Raw genomic sequence first — 19,963 nt, 5'->3', positions numbered from 1 at the left:
CTGAACAGAAGAGTCCCTTGTGAAAATTGTGAAAATGCAGATTCCCGGGCCCACCCTCTGAGATTTGAGAGACAGAGTTTGGGGGAGGGCCCAGAAATATGCTCCCCCTCAAACATCCAGTGATTTTGATACTTATGACTTTGAACCACTCTAGGGAGTTCTAAGGACCTTGAAGGAAATGATTCTTCCCTACTTGTCCCCTATTTCACTTTGGGGTGGAGGGCGCCTCACCCCTGTGGCTAGCTTAACCCCCCTCGCCCCAAGATTAAGTAGGGGGTGTGTGGGTTGAAACAGCCTCAGCTAGAGGCTGGGACGGAAGTGTGGATGAGAATCGGCCAGAGCCTGGGGGCAGCGGAAGGCGAAGGACGGGCAGGGGAGGGGATTCTTTCGGCCCGAGGGGAAGGGGAGGGCTCACAGACTCTGGTCCCGGAAATCCTATCCCTTTAGGACCCAGAGGTGCCAGTCCCCCAGCGGCGGCGGTGAGAAGGGTAACCGCTCGGTCTCCGGCAGCCGCCGCTCGGGCAGAACGAGAGAAAGACCGAGGCTCGGGGCGCGGGGGGGAGGGAGGGAGGGAGGGAGGCGCGGCGGAGGAGCGGCCCGGGCCGGCGGAGCAAGCCATGGGCGCCGGGGTGCCCGGTCCCCCGGGAGCGGAGATCCCCGGCCGGGGTGGGGGGCGCCGGGGCTGCCAGCCCCGCTGACACCGCCTCGGACGATGTGAGCCGGCACCGCCTCGGCTGCTTCGCGGGCAGGGCGCGCGGTTCCCCCGGCCCCGGCCGCTGCTTGTCTATTTTGGGTGGGGGCGAGCGTACCAGGCCGCTTGGGCTTTTTAAGAGGGTCTGACTGTCTCGGCAGCTTGATTGGGGGAGGCGACCCACACAGGGCGCGCGGAGATATTTTTTCCTTTTTTTTAAAGCACGGCTAACTGTTTTTGGCAGCTTGGTTTCAGGGGGAACGTAAAAAAGACCTCTCGGGGTTTCTTTTTGGGGAGGAGGGGGACGGTGGTCCCGACTTGGCCGGCAGCCTGTTGGAGGGGGGGAGCGGGGAGCGGGGGCATGCGAACCCGGCTCCCCCCACCATGATGAAGACAGAGCCGCGGGGGCCCGGGGGTCCCCTCCGGAGCGCCTCCCCGCACCGCAGCGCCTACGAGGCGGGCATCCAGGCACTGAAGCCTCCGGACGCGCCCGGGCCCGACGAGGCTCCCAAGGCGGCCCACCACAAGAAATATGGCTCCAACGTCCACCGCATCAAAAGTATGTTCCTGCAGATGGGCACCACGGCGGGGCCGCCGGGCGAGGCGGGCGGCGGCGCCGGCCCAGCTGAGGCCCCGCGGGCGCCCGAGCGCGGCGTGCGCCTGTCGCTGCCGCGGGCCAGCAGCCTGAACGAGAACGTGGACCACAGCGCCCTGCTCAAGCTGGGCACCAGCGTGTCGGAGCGCGTGAGCCGCTTCGACTCCAAGCCCGCGCCCTCTGCGCAGCCGGCGCCGCCGCCGCACCCGCCGTCCCGGCTGCAGGAGACGCGGAAGCTGTTCGAACGGAGCGTCCCGGCGGCCACCGGCGGCGACAAGGAGGCCGCAGCGCGGCGGCTGCTGAGGCAGGAGCGCGCCGGCCTGCAGGACCGGAAGCTGGACGTCGTAGTGCGCTTCAACGGCAGCACCGAGGCGTTGGACAAGCTGGACGCCGAGGCCGTGTCGCCGACGGTCAGCCAGCTGAGCGCCGTCTTCGAGAAGGCCGACTTGAGGACCGGCCTCCACCGTGGGCCCGGGCCCCCCAGGGGCTCGACCGCCGGCCCCCCCCAAGTCAACTCGAAGCTGGTCAGTAAGCGGTCCCGGGTGTTCCAGCCCCCGCCGCCCCCGCCCGCCCCGTCGGGGGATGCCCAGGCCGAGAAGGAGCGCGGCCCGGGAGGGCAACAGCCTCAGCAGCACCGAGTGGCCCCTACCCGGCCGCCCCCCAAGCCCCGGGAGGTGCGCAAGATTAAGCCTGTGGAGGTGGAGGAGAGTGGGGAGTCGGAGGCCGAGGCGGCGCCCGGGGAAGTGATCCAGGCTGAAGTGACGGTCCACGCGGCCCTGGAGAATGGCAGCACCGTGGCAACCACAGCCAGCCCTGCGCCTGAGGAGCAGAAGGCCCAAGCGGCCTCCGAGGAGGAGGAGGCGGCGGTGTTGGCGGCGCCAGAGAAGGGGGTGGGCAGTGACCGGGCCTTGGACGTGGCCTCCGAGGAGGTGGATGAGTCCAAGAAGGAGGACTTCTCGGAGGCGGACTTGGTGGACGTGAGCGCCTACAGTGGGCTCGGGGAGGACTCTGGGGGCAGTGCCCTGGAGGAGGACGACGAAGAGGACGAGGAGGATGGGGAGCCTCCCTATGAACCCGAGTCGGGGTGCGTGGAGATCCCGGGACTCTCGGAGGAAGAAGACCCGGCCCCGAGCCGCAAGATCCATTTCAGCACGGCCCCCATCCAAGTGAGTGAGCCCCCACTCCCCGCCCCCGCGCCGCCCCTGCCACGTGCGCGTCGTCGCCCCCGCCCCGCCAGCTGGCCTTGGCAGGCTGAGTCAGCCCCTGCCACCCAGCCCCCTTCTCAGAAGTTACCACCCTGAGGGGGGCGTACCAACTGTCTGTCAGGGAGGGACGGTTTTCAGACCTGGGGCTGGGGTGGCCTGCCCGGACCTGCCCTCAGGTTCCTCCCCTGCAGGCCCTCCCAGCCCTCCGGTCGCACCCGTCCTGCCCTATCGGGTCTGGGGGACACCTGCATTCCCTCCCTCCCCCAGCCAAGCTTTCCTCCAAAGGCTGGCACTGCCAGTGCCCAAGGTTTGAGCGGTAGAAAAGTGTGTGTGCGCCTGCGCGCGCGCCCTTGTCCTCGAGGGAGCCCTCCCTCACATTTGTCCTAACCTATTCTGGGGTGGGTGCCCTCCCTACGTTCCCTCCCCTTGACTCAGGATAGGGTGAGGAAGGCTGAACAGAGGGAGGGGGAGCCAGGAACTTCCCAAAACGAAGGTGCAGGGAACTGCAGCCCTTCCTCCATCCTGCCTGGAGCCCCCACTCCAACTTTGCAGAAGTGAAAGAGGGAAGCAGGTCTGTGAGGGCTGTGAGCTTGGGCCATGTGACTTAGGAGGTGGGGTAGGGACTAGCCCTGGGGCTCTGTCCCTGGGGTCAGTGCTGGCCTGCTTCCAAAGGCTCCTTTTCCCACAGGGAGGGGGCACTTTGAGTGACCCTTAAGTGGGCTAGATCTTCTCCAGGGCATGGGAGGTGGGGGGTGGGGAGCAGCTGGGAAATCCTCCAGGGTGCCTGGCAGCAGGCACCTTTGGTCATGGCTGCTAAATAGGACAGATTCCCATGGCTTTAGCCCAGGCAGGCCCTGCATGTTCATGCCACATTCCCAGGGTGCCGTGAAAGAGGGGTCGGAACTGCCCCTTTCTGAGCCCCTGTTTGTCCCTTCCCCATCCCCACTCCCTCTATCGGTAACTGGTTTGTGAGCTGCACCTGAGCTTTGAGAGCCCCAGAACAGTGCTAAGGGGAAGGGGAGAATTCAGAACCCCAGGTCACCTCCATCCCCCTCTACCCTCCACTCTGGATGGCATATTTTGCCTTAATAGTGCTTTCTGCCACCCCAGGCTCAGCTGTGCAGGGTCCCAGGTCTACTTCCTGGGGTATCTAGGGCCGTGGACTTTTCTCAGCCTGGACCCTGCACAGCTTGCCCACTGTGCCCAGCACTCACCCCCTAATCAGTTTGCTTGCCGTTTCCATAACTACGCCCCGACACCACCCAGGCTACCCAAGTTTCCTTTCACCTACTGCAGAGGAGCCCAACCTCTGTCCCTCCTCACTCCCTGTCCCAGCTGGAGGCCTGAATGGTTATAAGTGGGTGGCCACCCCTTTCCCAGTACAGCTCCTTCCCCTGGGCTGGGGCCTTCGGTGTCCTTTCTCCTCCCCTCTCCCTTTCTCTGATCTGGAGGTGAAGAGACCCTGGAGGGGTGAGAAACACAGGGTCAGGGTTTCCTGGGTGCTGAAGAAGGGAGTGGGAATCACTGAGGGAGGCAGAATGCCCCCCTCTCCATTTCTCCAAGCAGCCTGTTCCCCTCAGAGATGGAGTTTGCTCTTTATGTACTAGGCCCTGGGCCTCTGTCTATATTTGACATTACCCTGATTTTTTGGTGAAAAAATAGCACATGATTTGGAGCAGTGCTTCCCTGCTCCCCAGTGACTGATGTTCTCTGGTGTGAGAGCCTGGTGGGGAGGGGGTTGGTGTGTGGCTTGGTGTGTCTGACTTTTGACCTTGCTGGGGATTTTGTCCTCCCTTTACTTAGTGTAGTGAGTCCAGGGTTTTAAGCCCCAAAGATGCCCCAGTTGTTACCTTTACGGAGAGGGAGGCTTCTGCTGAGGACAGCTCAAATAAAGTTTTTACCTGGGAAAGTGGGATTGGGCCTGGGGTGCTCTGATGGGCTAGGCGTATGGTGGTGGGCAACCTGTGAGGAGGGATGGGGGTGGCCTGTGGCCTCCTAGCTGAGGCCTGAGCTTCTTGCAGAGTGCAGGATTTGAAAGGTGAGCAGGATTGACTGGCTGAGGAAAGACAGGAGGGCAAAGCCCAGGGCAGGCTGAGGGGGTGATTTGGAGGTCATGGGGGTGTCTGGGGAGGGATTTGTTGGTTGACCTAGGAGACTAGAAAGACTGAAGGATGAGAGGACCCGTCAGCTGGAGCTGACGGGTCAGGGAACTCAGATAAAGAACTGGACCAGAGCTGGTTTGCAGAGCCTGGGCTTACAGAGTCCCATGCCAGTCCTGTCCCTGGGTCTTGGTGCACGTGTGTAGTGGGACAAAGTCGCCAGTTATTCACCTGCTGGAACTAAGCTGGGTGTAGTCTCATCCTGCTCTGCCACCGACTAAGCCTTGCAGCCTTGTCAGGCAGAGCCGGCATGTTGGGACTCTGCAAAATGGACTGCCCTTTCACCTGGCGGGGGAGGGGTTTGAGGACAAGCAGGTCAGGTGCAGGTTGGGAGTCTGACTGCTGCAAGCTGACAGGTGGGCTCCAAGGGCCTGAGTTGAGTTTTTCTGCTGCTGTGAAATTGAGGGCACTGAGCTAAGTGACCACCTGGGCCCCCCCAGCTAGCTTTCTCATCCTGTGAGCCCCTGTGAGTGGGGTGGCCTCAGAGTAGGAGTAGGGAGGGCCTTGATGACACAGAGCAAACCCAAACAATGGCTGGGACACCAGGGTGCTGCTGCCAGCTGAGGATGCCCTGGGGCCTGTTCTTGGAGGAGAGGGGCTCATGGGCAGGGGCCTTAGGGGAGATGGGGCCCATATACCTGCTCCTTAGGCCTCCAGGCACCTGATGCGGCGGCTCCCTACTGCTCTTTTTTTTTTATTGATAAATCTTCACAAATCCCTACTCTTTACCTGGTCTTGGCTCCAAGCAGTTGTGGGGTGGGGGGCAGCATTTGGCTGGAGGGGTACAGGGTGGCTCAGCCTGCCCTCTCGCCTCCTCATACCAGTTCTGCCCTTGTGCTCCTGACTCTGGCCCTTCTTCTGGCCTTGACCCTCTGACCCCTGCTCCCTCCCCCCACTCTCCCCAGGTGTTCAGCACCTACTCCAATGAGGACTATGATCGCCGCAATGAGGATGTGGATCCAATGGCTGCCTCGGCTGAGTATGAGCTGGAGAAGCGGGTGGAGAGGTTGGAGCTGTTCCCTGTGGAGCTGGAGAAGGGTGAGCCCGGAAGGATTGACCCAGGGCCTCCCCTGGCATGACCTTTGCTTTGTGCTCTTGGGGGCTTCTACCTCTGACACGGCCCCTTGGCGGCCCACCCCCGTCAGCACCCCTAGCCACCCATGGTCTCCCACTCAGAGCAAGCTCACACCTGCCACCAGCCCCTGTCATGGAATGTTATTTGCTTAATCACTCAGCAAATATCTGTCGGGCACTCAGATGCCAGGCCCTGGGCTATGTGCCCGGGATACAATGATGGGCAAACCCAGCCATGGCAGCTGCCCTCAGGAGGGCTGATGGGGGAGGCAGTTACATGGAACCACACCTTCTACCCTCTGAGACAGATGCTGGGAAGGGGACATGGTGGCTGCTATAAAAGCCTTAGCAGGAGACCTGGGCAGACTTGGGTGAGGATTCCTGAAGGCTGTGGTTTGTGAGGAGAGAGCTGAGAATTAAGGGTTGCATTGGGACAGAGGAAAGAGGCCTGTGCAGAGGGAACTGTGCTTGGAGTGGCCCTGAAGAAGTGATGGGATTGGCTGGACCTTGAGTGTGAGGGGAAAAGGGCATGCAAACAAGGCCTTGCAGACTATATATGAAGGACACGGTCTGTTTTCTAAGGTGGATCAGAAGCCCCTGAGAAGTGGGGGAAAGTGTTCTAGAAAGGCTACTTGGAGTGTAATGCAGGGAGCGGGTGGCAGGGGACAGGGCAGAGAGACCACTGGCTGGATGCAGTGATGGCAGTGCAGGAAGTGGGTGGCCCTGAGAGACTCTTGGAGGGAGAGCCAGCAGGCTCTGGTGGCTCTTTGGCTCTGGGGCCAGAGCAGTGAGGGAGGGAGGAGGCCAGGTGACTCCCAGGCCTGGCAGCCAGCTGGGAAGTGAATGAGTCTGGCTGTGGAGGAAAAGTAGCAGTGTGGGTGTCAGAGGCCCCTGAGACAGCCAGGCAGGGACTGGAGGGTGTAACTCAGGGGAGAGGAAGTTGGGGGTCTTTGGTCATTGAAGCTGTATCTGTGGAATAGATGGCTGAGGGAGAGATAAGAGCAAAAGGCTTTAACCAAGCTGGACCCCTCACAGCCACCCCCACCACCTCACCATCATGCCACCCAGCCCACTATCCCCATCACGCCCGCCCCCACACACAGCCCGCCATCCCTTCATAACCCACCGCAGCCCCTCAGTCTCACCTGCATGCACACAGCCTCTCCCTGTGCCCCCTCAGCAGACCCTGCTGCCCATCAGTTCTTTGAGCCGGGGGGAGGGGCAAATGGCAGGGAGTGACTCAAGAACAAAGAGGGGATGGATAGAACCACATCCTTCCCCTTTTGGGGGACATTCCCTGAACCCAGGGACTTCTTTCTGACATAAGGTTGTGCCGTAGCATGAGGGACTTGGGGTGGAGGTGCTTCACTCCATGCCCGGTAAGCCCTAGTCTGGAGCACACTGACCTTGCCCCTCCCCTGGTCCCTGCCCGCCTCTCTGCTCCACAGACTCTGAAGGCCTGGGCATCAGCATCATTGGCATGGGGGCCGGGGCAGACATGGGCCTGGAGAAGCTGGGCATCTTCGTCAAGACCGTGACTGAGGGCGGCGCAGCCCACCGGGACGGCAGGTACCACCTCCCTCTCACTCCATACCAGGTGTCATGTGGGGTGGGCCGCTGAGTCTGGGGACAAGCTGTTACCCAGGAGACTTGTGTGCTCTGTGTGGCAGTTTAGAAGTCCATCAGGCACTATCATGTCAGATGCTATTCTAAGCCCAGGGTCATAGCAGCGAACTAAACAGAGAAAGCCCCGCTGTCGTGGCATTTCCACTCTGGAGGAGGGTAGGTGGTGAGGACGGTGCTGAACATGGATGTAGCTTGTCCTGGACCAGGGGTGTGCTGGCAGAGAAGCAGTGCTGACTGTGCCTGGTGAAATAGATTTGAGCATTCTCTTTTTCATTCAACAAATATGGAGTCCCTGGCTGTTGTCAGCTGGCACCAGGCCCTGGGGAGTTGGTAGCAAGGGCTTTGCCCTTTGGAAGCTTTCAGTGTCATGCAGAAGACAGACAAATGGGCATACTGAAAATAGTGAAATGGAGGAAAGCACAGGGTACCAGGAGGACTTAAACACTCTGGGTGTCAGGGAAGGCTTCCTGGAAGAAGTGACATCTGAGCTGAGCTCTAAAGGATGCACAGAGCGAGTGAGGCTGAGGGTGTGGATGTGAGCGAGTGTGGTGTAGAAGAGGTTCCTGGCAGGGGAGCCGGAAGCAGGCAGGCATAGCTGGAGCAGAGAGCAAGGGAGATCCAGGTGTTCAAGGAAAAATAGGAAGGTATGTTGGAGGGGCTGCCCTACACATGTACCGCATGTGCCTGGGTTTAGCATCTGTGGCTGGAGGGGATGAGTTCTGTGGGCCAGAATGTTTAGGGGCCTTGTTGGAATCCTGGGCCAGCCCAGGGACTTCTCTTTCGGTGACTTTGCTCTGATTGTGTGAGTTGGGGTGAGGGGTAATGGTTGGGCAGGGATAGAGGGGCAGGCTTTAGGATATCCCCTGGGGTTGTCATGAGTTAGAGGTTGACTTCAGGGGTACCTTGTGGTGGTACCATCCATCCAAACCCAAACACCCTCCATATGGCAGAGGTGAGCTGTGGAGGACTGGGCAGATTTGAGGGTGTGTTATGAGATGTTCGGGTGATGGGTGGGGGGTGGGAAAAGGAAAAGTAACAGTTCTTACCTATCACCCACTCCCTATAAAGCCCCCAATTTGAACTACCCAGAGCCTTTCCCATTGTTGCCTGCTGGTGGTTTGGGGAGTGTGTTTGGGGAGTTTCATGTGACTTTGTGCACATGAAAGTGTGTCCACAACTCTTCTCCAGACAATGGGAGTGTGGGTGAGTCATTTACAGTAGGTCACTTTCTGCATTTCCTTGTGTGATCCCTGAGGTCTAGAACTCTAAGGGAGGTGGAAATGGAGGAAGAAGGTGACCAGGCTGAGCCACCCCACCTCCCTTCTTGTATGGAGAACAAGGGCTTCAGGTATCACAGCTGGAGTGCATTGGGGCATGTGCCCCTGTGCTCAGGGTGAGGTGACCCTGGGGGACAGTGAGTGTGAATGCAAGAGTGCTGCACAAACCTCAGGCATCTGGGAGGCTAGCTGTAGACTTGGGTCTGTGCTGAAATAGATGTGTAGGAGGGCTGCATATCACATGAGTACTGAGGGACCCTGGCTAGTGTCCCAGGGCAGAGACATCTCTGGGAATGTCATATCACTCTGTAGGGCAGGACGGAGGAGGGGACAGAGTGTAAAGGTCACAGGAGATGAACCTGCCACTGCTGTTGAGCTCCTGTATCTGATTCCCTTGTTGGTTCCCCCTGCCCACACACTTGGGCCTGCTCATGCCTCATCCTCCATCCTTGTGCATTTTGTGCAGGTGGACAGAGTGTGAGTTCTGTGGGGAGGCAGGTCTTCTCTACCCCCGCTCCACGGCGCCCTTTGTGGCCCCCTTAACTGGCACCATCTTCCCTAGGATCCAAGTGAACGACCTCCTGGTGGAAGTGGATGGAACAAGTCTGGTGGGAGTGACCCAGAGCTTTGCAGCCTCCGTTCTCCGGAACACCAAAGGCCGAGTGCGGTGAGGGCCAAGGGGCCAGGATGGATGGGAAATGGGAACAGGCAGGAGGCTCAGCCCCCATCTGGCCACTCTGCCCACCTCCCATGTCCAGTCAAGGTTTTGGGTGATCTAACTCAAACACAGGATGTTCAACTACTCCCTGCCTGAAGGAATTGCTCTCACCATAGTCCCTTGGCACATGCCTGCCTTCTTGTCCCATACTCCCTGACCACTGCTGGCCACCAGCCTTCTGGCCTCAAGGCCCAGTGTTCATGCCCCCTCCCTGCAGTCCTCCTGGGCTCTTCTGTATAAAATAAACTTTTTCTTCTTTCCCCCTTCCTATGCCCAACTTAGTGAAAAACTGAGATGTGCAAAGATAATACCATCTGAACCGGGGGTCCCTCACCCAGAACTTAATCCTTCTCACCTCCCCAGCTCTGTGCAGTCTTGGGAGACTTTCTGTTCCCTAGGACTGTAAATTGAGGTGGTTGGATTAGAAATTCCCTGTATCCCCTCCATCTCTGGTATAACTTATGGGTATCACTTGGTCCCACCCCCTACCCCCCAAGAGGCACTGCCCCCAGGAAAGGGCAGTGGAGAGAAACAGGATGTGGGTGGCCACGGGGAGGGGGGGCTGGTGCCTGGAAGTTCCACTATTTCCTCTCCATCCTAATCTCCAATCACCATCATCCCACCCCTTCCTGAAGCTCAGAGGCTTGGACTGTACCCAAGACACACCTCCACAGCCCCAGCCCTGCTACGATGGGCCATCCTCCCCAACCCCTGCCTCACTTTTCCTGGCATGGTGGGGAAGGAGCTCCCTACATGGGCAGCTCCTGAGCTTATATCCCCAGCAGCCCAATACTAAATTTGGCTCACAGCCCCTACCCCCAGCATTGGCCAGGAGGGCTTGGAAGCCTTCTTGCCTCTCCTAAGAAGGAAACCCAGTAAGGGCCCGCAGCTCCCCCATTCATTATTAATACTCTTCAGCCTCTGGATTCAGCCCTCTTGTTTCACCTCCCCCGGGAGGCCTGGGTTTGGAAAGGGGAGCACCAAGGGGAAGAACATCTAACCCAGCAGAGGACAGGAGGCCGGGAGATGATGCTGGTGCCCCTGCAGGTTTATGATTGGCCGGGAGCGGCCAGGGGAGCAGAGCGAGGTGGCCCAGCTAATTCAGCAGACCCTGGAACAGGAGCGATGGCAACGGGAGATGATGGAGCAGAGATACGCCCAGTACGGAGAGGATGATGAGGAGGTAGGGGCCCGGGCCTGGCTGTAGCGCAATCGTCCCCTGGTGGTCAGTTGAGGCATTGCCACTGTCCTCTGCTGCTGACACCTTACCAGGCAGTATAAAGAAGCCCAAAGTGCCATTCCCTATGCTGGGGGAGCCTCAAAGAATCCTTAGTGTGATGGAGGAGTCATACCCTCTGTCTTCAGAGAGACCTCTTTGAGTCCCCTCAAAGAACCCCTGCTCTGAGGGGAAGACACAGCACCTGTGCTCAGGGAACTTAATCTGAGAAGGGAGACAGCTTCAGACCTCAGGGGACCCCTAGTGTGAGGGGGAAAGCACGAGCTGTTTCCTCAGGTTCCCAGCCTCATGAGGAAAATTACCCTTGCCTTCAAGGTATTCCCCGGGCTATTGGGAAGACACAAACCCTGTGTCTGATGGGGGAGGCATAACCCACATCCCTAAGTGGCTCGCAGTCTGACACTGCAGTCAGACTGCTGGGGCAGCTGGGCTGGCTGGGGGCTATGACCTCCTGTCTCCCTCCATAGACGGGAGAATATGCCACCGATGAGGATGAAGAGCTGAGCCCCACATTTCCGGGTGGCGAGATGGCCATTGAGGTGTTTGAGTTGGCAGAGAATGAGGATGCACTGTCCCCTGTGGACATGGAGCCCGAGAAGCTGGTGCACAAGTTCAAGGAGGTAGGAGGAGGGTGTCCCTGGGTGGTGGAGGATGAGGGCAGGCTGGTCTCCTGCCCTGTAGCATCCCTACCTCAGCCAGAGCTGAGCACCTGCCCTCCTGCCTCCGCAGCTCCAGATCAAGCATGCTGTCACCGAGGCAGAGATCCAGCAGCTGAAAAGAAAGGTAAGGACAGTGTGCCTGTGAGAAATGGGTCTCAGGGCTGGGAGAATTCCCCCCCCACACACACTTGTATGCTGACACTCATACACCACCTTCAGGTACATCCAGGACAGGCCACTCCAAGGCAAACTGGACCCATGTGCTCCACTGTTCACTGGCTGCTCTGTGTCTCAGTCACTTCATCTGTAAAATGGGGAAGTAATAGTACTGACCTCATTGTGAAGATTAAATGAGATGCTTCATGCAAAGTATGTAGCACAGTGTCTGTCACAAAATAGGTGCACAATAAAGGGTTGGCCCTTATTATCTATTATAGTGAAGCACATTAAGCTGCACTCCAGATGTCTACACGCCCATGCTGTCCTACAGATGTCCTCTACTCACAGGCTCAGTGATACATACAAACTACCCATGGATACATACTCTGGCATGTGCTAGTATGGACCCCAGGCACACAGCATGTACAGACTCTGGAAGCATCCACTTCACACCGAGGTAAACCCACTCCAAACTTGTATGCTGTGAGACACACAGGCAGGACCATCATTAGGCCATCCAGTCTTGCAGAGTGTCACAGAACATGCACATTCTCACCTGGGCAGGCAACGTGGAGCTGCTGATGCTGACACGATCAGACAGTGGCACACACAAACACACACATGTGCTGTGTACAGATACCCACACCAATATGTTGGATGCCAACATGCTTGCTGGCATGTAGATATACAGACATCATGTTAAAAGCCTGTTCGTTGGGAGTTCCACCCCCACTCCCCCTTGTAGCTTCCAGGCAGAGGGTTACAGAGGAGCCATGTAGACATACACACGGGTACACATACATAACTACACACCCAGCACACACAGAGAGGAAAGGGAAGCTGAGCCTTGGAGAGAGGGCAGAGTTTAGATGGCTGAAGCAAAAGGAAGGGTGTTCCTGGCAGGGAGATGAGTTAAAGGTTAGAGGCTGGATTTGGGGCAGAGAGAAGGCCTGCCAGGCTATGGGAAGAGAAGGGAAGCAGGTCTGGATGGCCAGGGTAGGCTGTGACTTGAAGGGTCCTGACTCTCCCTAAGGACTCTGGCCTTGGTCCTATGGACAGGATGGAGCTGTATGGCCACATGAGGGTTTTCAGAAGGTCACTGCCTGCAAAATGGAGAGGCTATGAGTGTGACTGACAAGCTGGTTAGAGGTCTGGTTGGTGTTCTGGCAGAGGACACAGATGGATAGATAGGCAGATTTTAAAGAGTTAGCTAACATTATTGTAGGGGCTGGCAAGTCGAAAACTGATAGGACAGACCAACAGGCTGGAAACTTAGACAAGAGCTGATGTTGCAGTCTTGAGTCTGAAATCTTGGGACAGGCTAGCAGGCTGGAAATTCAGGCAAGATTTCATGCTGCAGATTAGAGGCAGAATTTCTTCTCTGGGAACCATCAGTTTTTGCTTTTAAGGCCTTCAACTGATTAGATGAGGTCCACCCTCATTTTTTAGGGTAATCTCTTTTACTTAAAGTCAATTAACTTTAGATGTTAACCACATCTACAGAGTACCTTCACAGCAACACCTAAATTTGCATTTGATGAAATAATTGAATACTATTGCCTAGACAAGTAGACAGATAAGACTAACTGTCATCACAGTTAGTTAAAGCTAGATTTCTGAAATCAAAGTAATAAATCACATTTCTGGCTGTACACAGAGCATGAAGGGAAGAGCAACAAAGGTTTGTTCAAGCATTCAATTTATAAGCATCTCTTGGGCACCTTCTGTGTGCTGGCACCATTACAGACACTGAGATGGCCAAAAATTGACTTGGTCCCTGTCCTCTTGTAACTTAAAGTCTGTGCACACCAGTACTGTATCATTACAGACTGAGATGGGGCTCTGTAAGAGAACAGGTGACTGAGCAACTAGAACAGAGGAACCTGATCCAGCTGGGGGTGAGGGTAGGAGTGAGGGGGCCACGGGAGGCTTCCCTAGAAAATGAGACGCTGAGCAGAAAACTGAAGGATGAATTTGTGGAAATGTCTGGGAAAGGGGACAAGTAGATAGGGGGCATTTCCAGGCAACAGATACAGCACGTGCAAGGGCCCTTTGGCAAGAGGGAACATGGAAAGTCTGAAGATCTGCTAGAAGATTTTGTGGCAGGAGTACAGATAACAAAAATGTATTTCTAGCAGGCACCTTTTAACAGAGTAAGTCAAGAAAGAAAGGCATAGGCTCATGAGGATAAAGGGTCTGATATGGGAAAAGTGCCTATGAGGGACTGGGAGACAAGGCTGGAAGGTGGGAGTGAAGTTGGTCTGGAGCTCAGAATTTGGGGCTCAGAGTACACAGAGGAGGTGTGGAAGGCGGGACCACACCCCAGGGCAGTGATTATTAAGAAAACAGAGGATTCGGGAGTGAGCTATTGTGAGTGGAGATCTACACTGGAGTGGCCTGGGAGCTGAGAGAGGGACTGGGTTGCAGAGAGGGGACAGAAAGCAACTGTGACCCTCACCTGCCTTGCTCTTTCAAAGCTACCATCTCATTGTAGCCTTTGTGAGCTTGGCAAGGCAGATATCACTCCCATTTTACAGATGGGAGGACTGAGAATTAACAAGTTGTTGTGCCCTAAGTCACGGTACCAGTCAGTGATTAACATGGCCCTCCAGCCTCCCTGGAAATGAGGGGCAGTGTTCAGACCCAGGCTGGGAGTTCTGAGGCTGAGGTCCCGCCCTTCCCTCTCCAGGCCTCAGTCCTCAGACTCAACCAAGGAGTGTTAGTAGTTGGAATGCAGTGGGAGTTCTCCTGGACTCTGGCCTCCGTGCCAGGATAAGGGGTGCCCCTTGGCTCCCTCTGGCCAGCACCAACCCAGGGCCACTCCTTCGCTCTCTCAGCTGCAGAGCCTAGAGCAGGAGAAGGGGCGGTGGCGGGTGGAGAAGGCCCAGCTGGAACAGAGTGTGGAGGAGAACAAGGAGCGCATGGAGAAGTTGGAGGGCTACTGGGGCGAGGCCCAGAGCCTGTGCCAGGCTGTGGATGAGCACCTCCGGGAGACCCAGGCCCAGTACCAGGCCCTGGAGCGCAAGTACAGCAAAGCCAAGCGCCTCATCAAGGACTACCAGCAGAAGTACGTGGCCATGGGGGTGGGGGTCAGGGGACCTGGCCTCAGGCCCAGGGAGGATTGAGAGGCCTTTTGTGACAGTCCCTCCCCACACCCAGCTGAGTAGGGAGACAGGGAACCCTGAAGGTGGATGGCCCCAGGGTGGGGGTGTCTGGGCCTGGAATGACTGGGCACCAGAGGCTCTTAATACCTGGGCCCTCCCAAACCTACACAGGGAGAGTGCAGAGTTGCCCAGGTGGCGCTGAGGATAGGGCTGAGACTCTGAGACTCTGGCCAGGAGCCAGGCCACCCACCCTTACCTGCTCTGTGCCCTGCCTATCCCCAGGGAGATCGAGTTCCTGAAAAAGGAGACTGCACAGCGTCGGGTCCTGGAGGAGTCAGAGCTGGCTCGGAAGGAGGAGATGGACAAACTCCTGGATAAGGTAGGCCCAAGGATGCCTCAGGGACACCCCAGGGACAGCTCTCATGCAGGGAGCAGCAGGTAAGCCTCATTGAGCCTGAGCACCCTGGAGGGAGGGGTGAGTCCTGTGCAGGCTGAGCGCTCAGGGTCATGAAACCACGAGGGGCACAGAGGGGACAGGGCCCATGCCTGATGCCCAGGTCTGATCTCCTCTCCCCTTGTTTTCCAGATCTCAGAACTGGAAGGAAACCTGCAAACACTGAGGAATTCCAATTCTACTTAACAGGAATCATTCCCTGACCGGACAATAATGAAATCCCTTCCCACTGTCTTCTCTCCCCTGTTCTCAATACTCCACCCCGCCCCCTACCAGCCTGGGGACAGGTGCCCCGACTTCCCACCCCCCTCCACCCCTAGCTTCAGGGACCAGAGGGCCTGCACCACAGGCCCACTTAGGGTGGCCCAGGCAGATAGAGGTGGCTGGAAGAGTGGCCTCCACCCTGCTCCGTGGGGGCTGAGGCACAGAGGCCATGGGATGCTGAGGGCTGGCCTGGGTGGTGGATGGACACAAGGACCTGCAGACCAAACTGCCAGACTTTACAACCTCCAGCCTTTGTCTCTGGACCTGAATGGGGCTGGGGGCTCTCCCAACATCTTGCCAGCTGGAGGCTGCTCCCTGTCCACTGAGCTGCTGGGTGGCCCCTGGGCTTTTTGATTTGTGACTCTACCTTCTTGGCAACCCCCCCCCTCATCATTGTGCTGTCTCTGTTGCATTCAGACCCTCCTGTTTGGGGGAGAGGGGGATCGCCTCAACATCCCTTCCCATCCCTGTGCACCACCCGGGAAAGATAGGATCCACTCCAGAGCCTGGAGGACAGGCCTGGCCCTGCACTGATTTCTCTTCTATCCTTCAGGGAAAGGGGAGTGAGAGTAGGAAAAAGGGAGTCCAGGACACCTGGTCCCCAGTTCCCCTTTCCTGGGGCAGCAGCCCTCAGTTTCTCCTGTGGCCTACCCCAGGTGCCAAATAGCCATAACCTACTCCAGAACTATTCTGCCACCTCTCTGGGGTTCAGGTTCCCTGGCCAAGCCTGGGATTTCCAGGGAGGAGAAGGGATCAGCTTGGGGAGCCTGGCTGCGGAGACCCTGGCCTTAGGCAAGGGGAACATTTTCTCTCCTGAGGGCCAGACACCTGGAAGCTTTGTACCAGCGTTGCAGAGATTCAGCCTCACCCCTTCCCACCCGGCACTGTTTTTCAGTGTGTGACTGGAGGGCAAAATTTTACTAATCTTTTTGGAGACCAGAGCTGCCCTGCTGGCAGCCTGCTTTCTAATTAAAATCGACTCCGTTTCCCCAATTTAACCCCAAATTGGGGCTTGGACCAAGGGAGGTGAGACACCCCCTACCCCCCAGGGCCCCTCCACTTTCAGAATCCATCTCATCTTGCCACTTCTTTGTGCCCTTCCCCGAGCCTGGGTCTTGTTAATTTTTTAAAAAGCCCCGTTCTATCCGTTTTGGCTTCTCCCCGACCCCTGTAAATAGACCATGCCATCGATCAGTATTTCTTGGTCCCCCTTTCCTACCCCCACCCCTTGAAAGAGCTGTCTCAGTTCCCCGGGCCCACCGGCTTCATCTCCCTCAGCCCGGCAGATGGGGGGCGGGGCGGAGCCAGGGGGGCGGGGCTGCGGGGTCGCTTCCGGCTTCTCGGGCCAGCGGCCGCCCCTGCCCCGCCCTCCTAGGGACCGCGTCTCTGTATATAATATATATATATATGTATGTATTGTTCCCGGTTTTGTACGGACCATGCCCTCTGTCAGGTCGTCCCCATAAAAGCAGCCCCCACAGCCCCGCTGCCTGGTTTCTTGATTCGCTGGAGAAGGGTTGGGAGTGGAGGGAAGAGGGGTGCCTGCCTGTGCCCGTTGGTCACGTGCCACCAGTACTGCCCCTGGCCCTGGGGATCTTTCTCCTGAATTTTCATGCCCCCGATTCCAACATACTGTCTTTGTCACCATCCCCCCACTTCAGCAAAGGCAAAGGGCTGGGGTTACCAGAGTTGATTCAGTCCATTGCATTCCTACTTTTCAAGGCCTCTGTGGAATTTAGATGGGCTAGATATGGTAAGGTGAACCCCAAGTCCTTCCCCTGAAAAGTCCTCTAAACTAAAGGATAACCAGTCCTTATTCTCAGGAGGTACCTTATATGGAATATCTGAAAGAGCAAAGGTTTCAAAGAGATGTGGGGTGGTTTTATTCCCAGGGTCCCAGAGAGAATCTCTTAAGCTTGCCCCTCCGGGGGCAGGCCTGAGAGGCCTTTAATGGCTCTGGGTCCCTGTTCTGTGCCAGCAGGTCTGGTTGCTGACTCACTGGCTCTAAATACTAATGGGCCCGAGGGTGCAGATGCCAGGATTTCAGGGGAAGAGCTTTTGTGAAGTCCCAGAGAGAGGTGAGAGCTAGCATGGAGCAGGGTGGCCTGTTCCCAGCACCAGCCTCTCTTTGCCCTGGGTACTGGTGTATATGTTTGTGAGAATGGAAGCACCAGGGCATTTGAGGGTTCCAGGGGAATCCTCACCTTCCCTTCCCTTTGCCATGAGGGATATCAGAGCCCTTAGTGGTCTCATCTTGGTGCATCCCTACAACATCCAAGATAAGTGATGGTGACCACTCACTACCCCTTGAGGCAGCTGCTGCCTTGTGGATGGCTGTAGCACAGGTATCATTTGTCTCAAACCAAATTCTCACTTTCCACGGCCTCTACTAAAAAAAAACCTAACTCCACACCTGCCATCCACCTGAGGATCATCCAGAAACCTAGCAAGAAAGACCTTGCCTCTTAAGGCCTCTTCTCCAAATGGATCATCTTCGGAAAACTCGCTGAACCCCTGGGAATGCTGCAGACGGATCTTCAGGTGGCTGAATCATAAGGTCAGAGACCACCAAGCCACCAGGTCACAGGCCATGGCTCTGAAATTAGAGATCACGGAACCCTGGAGCCTCCTGAGACCAAAATAAAAAATGGGGTTTTGTCTGCCCTGCTCAGGCTACCTAGCCAAGAAGTCCAAGACCTGAATTTGCTGGACCTTCCTAGGTGGGGAGGCAGAAATGGGGGTTGTGGTAAGGGCTTCTGCTGGTCTGATGGGATGAACATTTAGGATGGGGCCCTGCTACCCCATCTGTTCTGTTTATTAGGTGAGGGACCTGAACGCTAAGTCTGGTATGTGCACATTCAGTGTTCCTACAGGTGGGCCAGGAAGACCCCTATGATTAAGCCTCAATATGTTGTGTGACAGGGTGTTGTATGTGCCTTTGCTGCGAGTGTCTCAATCCTGAGATGTGACTTACCCATGATAGATGTCCATTTTGGGGCTGTGTCAAGTGGCTGTGGGCTGACCTGGTGTGGGTTGTGCAGCCCTGTCACCTGCCCAGTTCTTGGAAGGTTAATTAGGTTTGCTGTAACCCCAACACTTGCCTTGGGGGAAGGAAAGCATATGGGGGGTGGGATAAGTTTCTCAACTCCCAGAAATTTAGGCATTATTAAGATCAAAGGGTCCTATGGCCTAGAAAAGACTCCCCCACCCCCACTCCAGCACTGACTGCATATCCATCACCCACACACCCCAACCCTTTGTTGTCTACAGGGATCAATTCCTTCACCCCAGCTCACCATCCAGATCTCACCAGGTGCCTGTATGCAACTATATCTGCAGACATTGTGCTAACTCTTTAAAGACGCCAGACATGGCCCCATGCCTGTCACCCCTGACACCACCTCCTTCGCAGATCACAATATCAGTACCCCATGACTGCCAGCAGATTCTGAAGACACACAGAGACCTCCAAACTCCCATGGATCTCCTTGGATACCCTCAGCCCCCAGACTGCCAATTCTATCCTCACCCATAGTTACAAGACCATCTTGGTTCCACATTTGTCAGAGGCCTGGGGCTGCCCTACAGATTCCACCCTTCTCCCTTCTCTCCTGAGTTCTGGATCTCTTTATCCAACGTCACCACTTGTTTTTGAACAAGCCACTTCACTCTTTTGAGTCTCCATCTTCTCTTCTTAAAACGGGAGTAATACCGTCCCTCCTGGGCTCATTGTGAGGGTGACATTAAATAAACCAAGGAAAAGTGTTTACTACAGTGCCTGCTCATGTGAGGCTCCCTGGTGGAAGCAAGTTGGTGATGACTACATTTTCTCCCTTGGCTGGCCGGCCACCATCTCCAGCTCACCGGCTCCAAATCTGATCTCATCCACTCTCAAACCCCTCCACCTCCAGCCCTCCCTGCCTCACCCCAGGACCAGAAGTCAACCCAGACCCCTTCCTTCTCCCTTAACCCCCAGGTCCAGGCAGTCCTGGGGGTCTGCCAATTTCTTCCCTTCTACATCCTGAATAGTTTCCTACTTGCTCTTTAATGTTCATGCCAGCTGCTCTCATCTTGACAGTCCCATGAGGGGTCTCCCTGCCTTCAGACAGCCCTCTCCAGTCCATCAATCCATTCTCCCAGAGAAGCCAGAAGATTCCCACTAAAATACAAATCTGAGCTGTTCTCTCCTTTGTTAATGACCCCACCCCACCCCCCTGTACCTCAGGATAAAGTGCAAGACTTGCCCCTTGCCCTCTCCCTGCCCCAAACTTCATATCATCTTCCCCTTGTCCCCTCCCATCCCCAAGCCACACTGGTACTGTCTGCTCTACCCAGGCCTAAGGATGTACATAAACAACATCACCTCTAGTAATCTGCCCAGGCCGGGCCAGGTGCCTCCCGTTCCCTCCCCAGGCCCTAACGTTTCCTTTGCCAGCCAGGGCTCACGGCGTCAGCTGGCGGGGGTCTCTCAGCTCGGCTGTCCCTCTTTAGTTCGCCAGCCCCGACGGCCTGGACCCGCTGGGTTCTGTTCACCGCGGTCCCCTCAGGCCGGGGCCGGCGAACGCTAGGTGGATATTTGCTGAATGAACGAATCAGGGACCCTCACAGAACTTGCAGAGGAGGCGGAAGCCTCCAAGGGTCCTAAGTCGGGGCTGCCTCCCCCTGGCGGCTCCCAGCCCCCCAACCCCCACCCCCGGGTGCGCGCAGCCTCTCGCGGGCCGAGAAGTAACGGCAACTCGGA

General features: G+C 56.8%; 1 protein-coding gene and 1 long non-coding RNA gene across 5 annotated transcripts; one reads left to right on the top strand and one right to left on the bottom strand.

The window, feature by feature from the left end:
- The first annotated feature begins 424 nt into the window (after positions 1 to 424).
- PPP1R9B (protein phosphatase 1 regulatory subunit 9B) lies at positions 425 to 17,095 on the top strand. Of its 3 annotated transcripts, XM_077164724.1 has the most exons (10): positions 431 to 2,452; positions 5,556 to 5,688; positions 7,173 to 7,293; positions 9,190 to 9,294; positions 10,393 to 10,528; positions 11,050 to 11,202; positions 11,312 to 11,365; positions 14,238 to 14,467; positions 14,787 to 14,883; positions 15,091 to 17,095. In XM_077164724.1, the coding sequence occupies exons 1-10, from the start codon at positions 1,076 to 1,078 to the stop codon at positions 15,142 to 15,144; spliced, it is 2,460 nt and encodes an 819-aa protein (XP_077020839.1). In that variant the 5' UTR covers positions 431 to 1,075; the 3' UTR covers positions 15,145 to 17,095. The 3 variants fall into 3 exon arrangements, 2 of the variants coding, with proteins under 2 accessions (XP_077020840.1, XP_077020839.1); XM_077164725.1 differs by lacking the exon at positions 14,238 to 14,467 and having other exon boundaries at positions 428 to 2,452; XR_013177595.1 differs by lacking the exon at positions 14,238 to 14,467 and having other exon boundaries at positions 425 to 2,452; positions 11,050 to 11,365.
- On the bottom strand, positions 10,268 to 19,911 carry LOC143687611 (uncharacterized). Of its 2 annotated transcripts, none has more exons than XR_013177597.1 (4): positions 18,197 to 19,911; positions 17,685 to 17,851; positions 11,455 to 11,545; positions 10,268 to 11,353 (listed from the first exon to the last, which is right to left on the bottom strand). It is a non-coding gene; the product is annotated as an uncharacterized LOC143687611 (long non-coding RNA). The 2 variants fall into 2 exon arrangements; XR_013177596.1 differs by having other exon boundaries at positions 17,685 to 17,818.
- Positions 19,912 to 19,963: the final 52 nt, after the last annotated feature.

The sequence above is a fragment of the Tamandua tetradactyla genome, chromosome 6, assembly GCF_023851605.1.
Source record: "Tamandua tetradactyla isolate mTamTet1 chromosome 6, mTamTet1.pri, whole genome shotgun sequence".
NCBI lineage: Eukaryota > Metazoa > Chordata > Mammalia > Pilosa > Myrmecophagidae > Tamandua > Tamandua tetradactyla.
Note: the sequence above shows the minus strand (reverse complement) of the source record. Positions and strands in the feature narration are given on the sequence as shown.